The following is a 9,306-nucleotide window of genomic DNA, read 5'->3' on the forward strand; positions in this document are numbered from 1 at the left end:
CTTTCCACTCACCACCTCTTCATTTTCCAAAAAATCCTACGCATACAGCTCCTTCATTCTGAAGTTTTCTTGTTGCGATTGATCCTCCAATTCCACGGAAACTGAAAATAATAACTCCGCAAAACTTTATCAGTGATAAGTTTTGTAATGATAAAATAAATTCAAAAGCGTAGCCAGCGACTGAAGTCTGTGATGTGCAAACGGTCAATGACTGCTACCTACCATTCTTGCCACTCCCACCCCTCCGATCACAATAGAATTTCCCGCCATACATTTGCATATGCAAAATACAACTTTCGACCAATAGAAAATTAGCAATGTCATGAACAGTGAATGAACGATTAACGAATGACCTCGACTGAGTGAATGACCTGTGAATTCAGGGCGCACACCACTAAAACCTGGGCTAAAACGCGACTGATTGAACATTGCAGGCGCGGTGCAACATGTGCCGCGTCCTAAACCGTTCAAAGTCAGGTTCAAAGTAAAGCTAAGTTCGGCTGGTGCTGTAGTGTTTGATAATGGCTTCCAAATCTTTGACAAGATTATGGCGTTGTTTAGCTACGTATCGTACAAATAACACTCGTCATGTCCGTGTTGTATGTCCTGGAATGTTACAGACACAAGCATTAATACAGCAGCAGGTTGCTAGACTATCCACGAATACGAAACAACTGTCAGCAGATACAAGGTAAAGGCATATACAGGCTATTTAATTAGTAAGCTTACTTACTGCATATTAATGTACTTGACACCTGGACTTTGGGACATACATTATGTTAAATGCATTTATCTATTTATTCAAAGGTATTCTATATTTGTTTGCATATCATCGACATGTGATTTGTTGCAATGAAATATTTTATTTTGAATTGAATTGCATTGAATTGTTCAATTGCATCTTTTATTAAATCATTAAATTATTAGGCATATAGGCCTAGTGTTATTATTATTATTATTATTATTATATTATTATTGTTATCATCATTGTTGTTGTTGTTGTTGTTGTTGTTGTTGTTGTTGTTGTTGTTGTTGTTGTTGTTGTTGTTGTTGTTGTTGTTGTTGTTGGTGGTGGTGGTGGTGGTGGTGGTGCTGTTATTATTATTAATAATATTATTATTAAATATTAAGTGTTATTATTTTTATTGAACATGTAGTAGTACTTAGGTCTACAAAGATCTACTCTAGTGTTGTTTTGATAGTAGTAGGAGCTCAATATGACCTCTTTGTCAAGTTGTCGGACCCCAGACCGAAGTTATGGAGATAAGGGCCAGGAATGGGCCCAGACTTAAGAAATGAACTACCGTATGCAGCTCCATACACTTGAACAAGCTGTTGCACAGAAGAACCCACCGGGATCAAGAAATTCAAGTTTCAACTTTGACACAAAGTAACACAACAAAAGGTTAATAGAGCTGCATGGTTCAATCACAGACACAATCAATGCAAACGATGCTTGGTGAAAGAACAGAGCAGACAAAGAACTGATTGGTGGAATGACACCATTTAAAGATATGGCCAATGACCAAACTGGATCGGGACTGATTGAGTAGAGGGAACTGGACGTCAGACGTTTAAGACCATTAAGGAGGCAAAAAGACCAATCCTGGAAAGACTATACGGGGTAGAAATGGTCACAAAATCCACTTGCTCTTCCAGAAGTATCCAAGTAGTTCTTCAACTCAGTGGAACGAGACGTCGACCATCCATGACAAGGATGGCAATGACACTAGCAGAAGATGATGAAATCAATCACAAATGGAGAAAGTATTTCGAGCACCTTCTATATCCATCACCAATTAAAGTCTGTCGTTGCAACTGGATGAGGCATATCCACCATAAGGTGTCAAGAAGAAAAGACACCGCCCATTCTGGAGAAGGAAGTGTGGATAGTGTCGTCAAAGCCATCCCTAAAAATAATGCACCATGTACAGATGACATTCAAGCCTGTGGTGACATAGAAACCAAATACATGGTTGTTATGGTGTTTGGCTTGGGAAGAGGGAAAAGTACCAGACGATAAATGATTGTCCCCACATATCTGGAAGAAGAAGGACAGGAAGAGTGATTGTGGTGTATGATTTCGCTCTTCAACCACACTGGAAAGATGTACGCCAAGATCAGAGGGATTTCTCCCCTCAGCCAGCACACATAAATATGTGCGCCAAGATCATGGAAAGGAAACTACGACCTAGCCGCCAACCATCCATGACAAGGATGGCAACGACACTAGCAATGCCCTGACAGAAGATACATGATGAAATCAATCACAAGTGGAGAAAGTATTTCGAGCACCTTCTATATCCATCACCAAGTAAAGTCTGTCGTTGCAACTAGAGGAGGCATTTCCACCATAAGGTGTCAAGAACAAACGACACCGCCCATTCAGGAGGAGGAAAAGTGGATAGTGTCGTCAAAGCCATCCCTAAAACAATGCACCATGTACAGATGACATTCAAGCCTGTGGTGACATAGAAACCAAATACATGTGTAAAAACTGGAAAAATGTACGCCAAGATCAGAGGGTTTCTCTCCTCAGCCACACATGAAAGATGTGCGTCATGATCATGGAAAGGAAACTACGACCTATTGTGGAATGATAACTTACAAATAATGAGGCTTAATTTGGATTCAGGCTGCACTGATGCCATTTCTGACCTAAGATGTGCGAGAGGAGCATCGTTCAGTCTTGTACGTGTATTGCCTTCATTGCCTTCATTAACCAAGAAAAACCGTTAACAGAGTCAACAGACACTAGTTGCGGTCTGTACTATGGAGGATTAAGTGATGTGAAGGGACAGCTGCTGGATAATGTACGAGTCATTTACAAGGGCATCATAATGCACTGTTAGAATACCGGCAGGGTGCATCCAGTGGTTTCTGGTGAATTCTGACAAAAGTTGCGTCCTTTCTGTTTCTCATCTGCATACAGGACTGTAGCACAAGAGATAAATCCAGGTTCCTGAGGTGCTACACGAACATCGATTTGCAGACGACCATAACGACGAGTGCCTCATTCACCACGATAGCCACGACCCCCAGTAACATTCCGGGATAACATACAGACAGATTCAACAATCAACATCGCATGTGCCAAAGGTATGGTATAAGTATCAGCATCCACAAACAGACCATACTTATCAGTCGATCTCCAAAGGAACTGGATATCACCAGTTTGACAGCACGACCTTTCTGCAATCCAAAGAATTTAAATACATGGGTACCATACTTTCAGAACATGGGAAAGTAGATGGAGAAATTGAGATACGGTGCGAGAATGCTAACAACATCACCATCAGTCCATCACATCACATCTGCTGTATACCCATGAAAACCAAATCCATGTACCACCATCATAGACTTCTTTAACAATTTGCTCCAACTTTTGGCTGCCAGTCACAGACATGAACCATGAACAAAAAACCGAAAGGAAGATTACCAAAGGGCGTGTGAGATGAAAAACCTCAGGCAGCGCAGGAAAGCTCCAAATACAAGTATACAACCAGGCGAGACAATTTTTCAATCAATGAGGGCATACAACAGTCTGTTACTAGGCACAGAAGATAGTTTGCAGGAGTTAAGCAAACCCTAGCTGAACATTACCATAAACAGGAGTGATGATACCCATGCAGTCCATGAACGATGCCTATATATTGCCCCGCGAGGCCGCGACAATAAGAATATGGATTGTTTGTGCAGGTGTCTCCCTGTGCATGGTGAGGTACCAGAGGTTATCTAGACCGACACAGGACGTAATGCTTAATAATACTAGTCTAATGTCTCCTTGATAGAAAGGAAGTGCCGTATTTCAGTAAATGGAGGCTGCCATGAATACAAAAGACAATGAAAGAGTAACTTTGTTTAACACAGCAAATGCCGAGTCCCCATGACAGCAGGTCTTTAGGGCCATTTACAGTGATGTGCATTCATATCACCAAGGACACTACGACAGCAACTGTTTTAAGGAACTTTCTAGATGGCATTAAGTTTCTCTGTGATAACGTCATAAATGGAATCATCAGCAGAAGATGACATGCAGATGCAGAACACAACATTCACCATGTGTTCTGGGAGATGAAGTATTAGGCACATCCTTTTGTGTTGAGGATACTCAAACTCATGCAGTCTGATTCAGGTGATGGTGTCACTCTACATACTAGACCCAGCTTGAGTCATTAGGCTGGCCAAGTATGCAAAAGGAGATGTTTGCTGAAACTGTTGTGGGCGAGAAGATCATGGTTAAGGTGTGGTCCCAAATTGAGTACGATAGCTGTCTCCTAATGTATTTCCCAGTGAAACTAACAAGTAAACTGTGTTGGGCTGGTCTAAGAATCTTACTGCCTTTTCCATTTGTGCGATAAACTCGGCGTGAAGTTGTGCAATATTGTGGTGTACACGGAATGTACGAACGGTGAAGTCGGCATGGTGCTGTATACTTGAAGGAGGGAGGTAATGTATAGTGTGCCATAAAAAATAGAGTGTGGGTGATATCATATCCCTAGTCTCACGGTTCGGATGTGGATGCAACTCGCACAGACACATGTGCCATAGAGGACATAGAGCTAGCTGGCTATTAGTTTAGTTGATCAATTCGTCTATTGTTAATTCAGTTGCATTTGTTTCCTCTTAATACATGTGCCGGTATTTATGTATCATCTCTTGTAGGGAAGTTAAGAACGAGTCTTCGAATCACAAGTTTGATAATTTGCAGTGCCGTGTTGATCTTGCCGCTGCCTACCAGATTCTTGAACATCTTGGATTTGAAGAAGGCATTGACAATCATCTGACTTTACGCGCACCATCTTCTAATAGTGGAAATGATGTCATGCTAGTCATACCGTATGGGTTACATTGGAGTCAGGTAGGACTTTCTAGACTTCTTTGACTAGTTCTTAACGTTTCTATCGTCGTTTGTTAGGTATCGTCCGGAAGGGACGTTTACCTTTTACTAAGTTTACAAGTAGTTTCTAGCGTAGACGACCGCATGTACTTACAGTGATTATTACAGTTGCTAAGCCCGCCCTTTTTGTTCCGCATGGTATATACATAAAGTCTGACACCAATCCTCTTCCTCTTATTCTGTCTGCTGTGAGAGCGTTACTCAGTGGATAAAATTCTCGCCTTTTATACAAGAGATCCCGGGGTCAATTCCCGACGATAGACAACTTGCTGGGATATTGACCTGGACAAATAATGTCAGAATTTAATTTGTAGATTGAATTCCAGACTGCGGCTCTCCCCATGGTACAATTAGAGGGGCCCGGGCATATGAGCTATGACAGCATTACGTCCTTCGGAGGGGGATGTTAAGCCGTCGGTACCGTATACAAAAAAATCCATAGGCTACTCCAGTTTCGAGAAGAGTATGGTATTAACCCCTGACTGTTCCCAACTCGTCCCGGTGTTCAAATGGACCCACCGAAAATATAGCTGCATATGAGATTTGCCTCGAGTTATCCATGGTTGTCAAACCGAACAACTCAAATAATTAAAAAATAAACCAAACATTGAACTTGTAGATTGAATGCCTTTATTATCTCCACCTCTCTCCATAGGTGACAGCAAGTCAATTGATAGGAGTGGATTTTGAGAGTGGTGAGACGATAGAGGGTAAAGGAACCGTAGATCCCACTGCCTTCTGTATCCATCGTGCAATACATCGAGCTAGATCGGGAGATGGTGCCAAATGCGTCATGCATACACACCAACCGTATGCTACAGCGTTGGGTGAGATTAACTCTCTGGATAATTAATCCATCTGGCCATAAAGAAGTATTATAGATCTGGTTATTATCTGACGTTAAAACATTAAAACATTTAACTCAAAAGTTTCCATAAAGTATGGACATAATCACATGGGGTCACTGACAGTGAGGGTGATATCTTTAAATCAACCACTTTTGAATCTTGTTTTCCCGTACTTGTTTCCCACAGCCGGGACAACGTTTTAACATTTAGATACTCATACATAAGGTTTTATAAAATAGGGTCATCGACATAAACATAATGGGGTCAGTCCCAGGTGTCAGTGGCAGACAGGATGAAATCTTTCAATCAACCGTTTGGATCTTATTTCCCCGTACTTGTTTCCCACAGTCCGGGACAACGTTTCCAATGACTGACTGTTTGCCCTATCGGAACGACCAGGTTGGTTACGGTCCTGCCTTCGGTAACTTATCATTAAATTGCTTGAAATAGGATCAACACTATTTATATGTAAAACTAATCTGCTGTTTTGTCTGTATGATACCTTCACTATTTTTTGTAGCTTGCTTAAAAGATTCTCGTCTCCTAATGCTCCACCAAAACTCCGCGAGATTCCATGGCAGGATTGCCTACGATCAAGATTTTGATGGTATTCCCGACATGGATGAAAATGTCGCAGAAGGCGATAGAATGGCCCGGGTATTCCGTGACAATGAAATCTTGTTGCATGGTAATCATGGCGTCACCGCTATTGGACCAACAGTGGCTTATGCTTTCAATGCGCTGTATTTCTTGGAGAGAGTTTGTCAACTGCAGGTAATGGTTCACAGTTCTTAGTTAATGGTCTTTGCACTTCGTAACAGGCACTCATGGTCAAAGTCCAAATGGCAAGCTACCTGTGAAGCAGGGGTAGCGTTAACCCCCAATCGGGGGTGATTGACCCCCTAAATTTAAAAAAGATCAATTTTTCACCCACTATATTGGGAATATGTGCAAGCTCGGGGGTGAACTCTGACCCTCTACTTTTGGACCTTACTCCTACCCCTGACTACACTGCAAAATATTTTTCACCCCCGAGATTTAATTTTCACCCCATGTATTTGGATTTTCTGCAAGCTCGGGAGTGAAAAGCACGGGAAAACAACCCCCGACTTTCGGGCCTTAATGCTACCCCTGCTGTGAAGAGAATATTCGTTGAACAAATTGCTTTTGGAGCAAAATAAGATACCCATTTAGTTCAAATTTTAAGCACTTGGCCATCGGAGTTTCATTATTAGGAAGACTATAGATGTGATTTATAAGCAGTCAGGCAACCGTACCTCCTTCTCTCAAGTTGCCCATAGAACATAGGGCTTACAATGTATACAAGCACTAACTGCAAATCTACAAAGGAAAGGTAAACAAATGGATTAACGGAACCATGCTGAAGGCAATAAGATATAGGAGCCGCTGGGCGAAACAGTCTGTAGTGAATCAACATGGAATAATTGGTTTCTTTTAATTTTATGTATACATGCTCTCCGTCATAGGATTGAGCACTCTTTTACACGAAAGAAGAACACAACTTCATGTACATGTAATAGATATAAATATTTATATATCATGTATAATGTAAATTTAAGACAGTGGTTGATAGAGCTACATTATGACAGTATTCGGCAAAATTCAGTATTCGGTAAAACGTCTGGGACCAATTATTGACCCTTGTGGTACGCCAACCGTCAGCATTGACGATTGTAATAAACCTGACGTTAAACGTGGTAAACATGAGACTTGAGAGATATAAACCAGAAGAGAATCAAAATTCCATTGATCGCTTTAATTTATTTTTCCTTTAGGTATTGGCTATGTCGACTGGTCGTGAGCTTTCAGAACTGCCGGAGGATCAAGTTGAAAAGACGGCAAAAACGTGGCCGAAATATGACTACATCGCACCTTTGTTTTTCAACAGTATGAAAGATGTCATTATCGCTAAAGGATCTAGATTCATGACGTAATATTGCAGAAATTATAATTAAAATCGTTTGAACGTAATTAATGTATCTTGACAGTGAAATTATGATAATTATAATATCAGGTTCTATCGTTTTAATCATTTTGTTTTAAATTTGTCACGCAAATCGGTATGTGATCATGTGTCGGGCAGTAGATAACGGGATTGAAGTTTTATTCCCGGGTATTTTTTATATTAGAATATCAGTTTATAGTGTAATCTATTTAATAGATATAAATATTTATATATCATGTATAATGTAAAATGGCTTATAGAGTCTGGGACTTATAGAGTCTGGGACCAACGTCTGGGACCAACTATTGACCCTTGTGGTACGCCAAAAGTAATATCATAGTTGTAAGATAACACACCGCCTAAATCAAAACTGGCGACCACCTTTGTAATTTTGAAAAAGGGTTTGACTTTGTTACGAAAGGGCATTCAAAATGGTGAAATGATATGGTCGATCAACAATTATAGTGTTGCAGAAAGATCAATCATAAGTGAAACGCGTGGATCATTAATATCATCAATGGCCCTTGCAATATTGTTTGTAACATTTAGCGATGCTGCTTCAGTGGGTTGCTTATCGTATAATCATATAAGTTTCAAAAACATTGCTGTTATTAAGCCTGTGTGTTTCAAAAACATTAATAATACTTGTAGTTTTCGTATATAAAGCTTATGTTTGAAAAACATTACTAGATGTAGTTTTGGTGTATAAAGCTTATGTTTAAAAAACATTACCAATAGATGTAGTTTTGGTATATAACGCTTATGTTTGACAAACATTAATCATACATGTGGTGCTGCAGGTTGTTCCAATCCAAGTGGGCCGTAGTAAAGATGAAAGTAACAATGGTGGGGCACTTGCTATTATTTCAAGCTATCCCGGGCAAGTTATGTACAATTCAACTTAATTACAACTCAAAATGCTTATAATTCCACGTACAACTCAAAATGCTTATATAACTAACAACTCAAAATGCTTATATCAAAGTGCTAATAATTATTGTTGTGACGATCCTCCGGCTAAAATCTAGAAATATTGCGTCAAACAATGTTGTTCATCAACCTGACTGGTTATCAAATTAATCAGTGATAAGTTTACCCCTGACTTCTAAAAGATATCTACAATAACACATATCAAACAAGAAAAAAAAGGCCGCTTATGTAGGGCTCAAATTTAAAAATTGGTCAAAAAGGTATAGTTTGGAAACAATTGTGAAATTTTCGGCTCTATACATGCTATACATGCACAAAAATAAATGCTCTGATTTATGAATCCAAGTGTGTGAAAATATTGGAAAAAGTGGATGCTTTACGCCCAATATTTATTGATCTTGCTATGAGTTCTAAAATATTGGACTCGACTATGTCTTGCCCAATATTTCCAAAACTCGTAGCTCTACCATAAATATGGGCTGAATCGATCCAATTTAATGTCAAAATGGTCTCAGATTGTTCTGCTTGGAAAAGAATAGGCCTAGTTTGCCGTATCTCGGGTGTTTTATTACGTAGCACACCGACATCGCCTGGCTAATAATTATTTGGTGCAGCAGAGATACTGAAATAAATACCCGGGATCGATACACGTGAATTGCTAT

General features: G+C 39.9%; 1 protein-coding gene across 1 annotated transcript; it reads left to right on the plus strand.

The window, feature by feature from the left end:
- The first annotated feature begins 477 nt into the window (after positions 1–477).
- LOC140153661 (putative aldolase class 2 protein CC_1201) lies at positions 478–8,767 on the plus strand. Its single transcript, XM_072176467.1, has 5 exons — positions 478–691; positions 4,666–4,861; positions 5,556–5,727; positions 6,269–6,522; positions 7,545–8,767. The coding sequence occupies exons 1-5, from the start codon at positions 522–524 to the stop codon at positions 7,701–7,703; spliced, it is 951 nt and encodes a 316-aa protein (XP_072032568.1). The 5' UTR covers positions 478–521; the 3' UTR covers positions 7,704–8,767.
- The last annotated feature ends 539 nt before the right edge of the window (positions 8,768–9,306 follow it).

Source organism: Amphiura filiformis, chromosome 5 (assembly GCF_039555335.1).
Source record: "Amphiura filiformis chromosome 5, Afil_fr2py, whole genome shotgun sequence".
In the NCBI taxonomy this organism is placed as follows: Eukaryota; Metazoa; Echinodermata; class Ophiuroidea; order Amphilepidida; family Amphiuridae; genus Amphiura; species Amphiura filiformis.

What these genes read in the sequence shown, in the direction of transcription:
- LOC140153661 (XM_072176467.1), top strand. Translation starts at nt 522, where the DNA reads ATGGCTTCCAAATCTTTGACAAGATTATGGCGTTGTTTAGCTACGTAT. An exon ending in ATGGGTTACATTGGAGTCAG is followed by an intron (nt 4,862 to 5,555) that starts GTAGGACTTTCT and finishes CTCTCTCCATAG; the next exon opens with GTGACAGCAAGTCAATTGAT. An exon ending in AGAGAGTTTGTCAACTGCAG is followed by an intron (nt 6,523 to 7,544) that starts GTAATGGTTCAC and finishes TTTTTCCTTTAG; the next exon opens with GTATTGGCTATGTCGACTGG.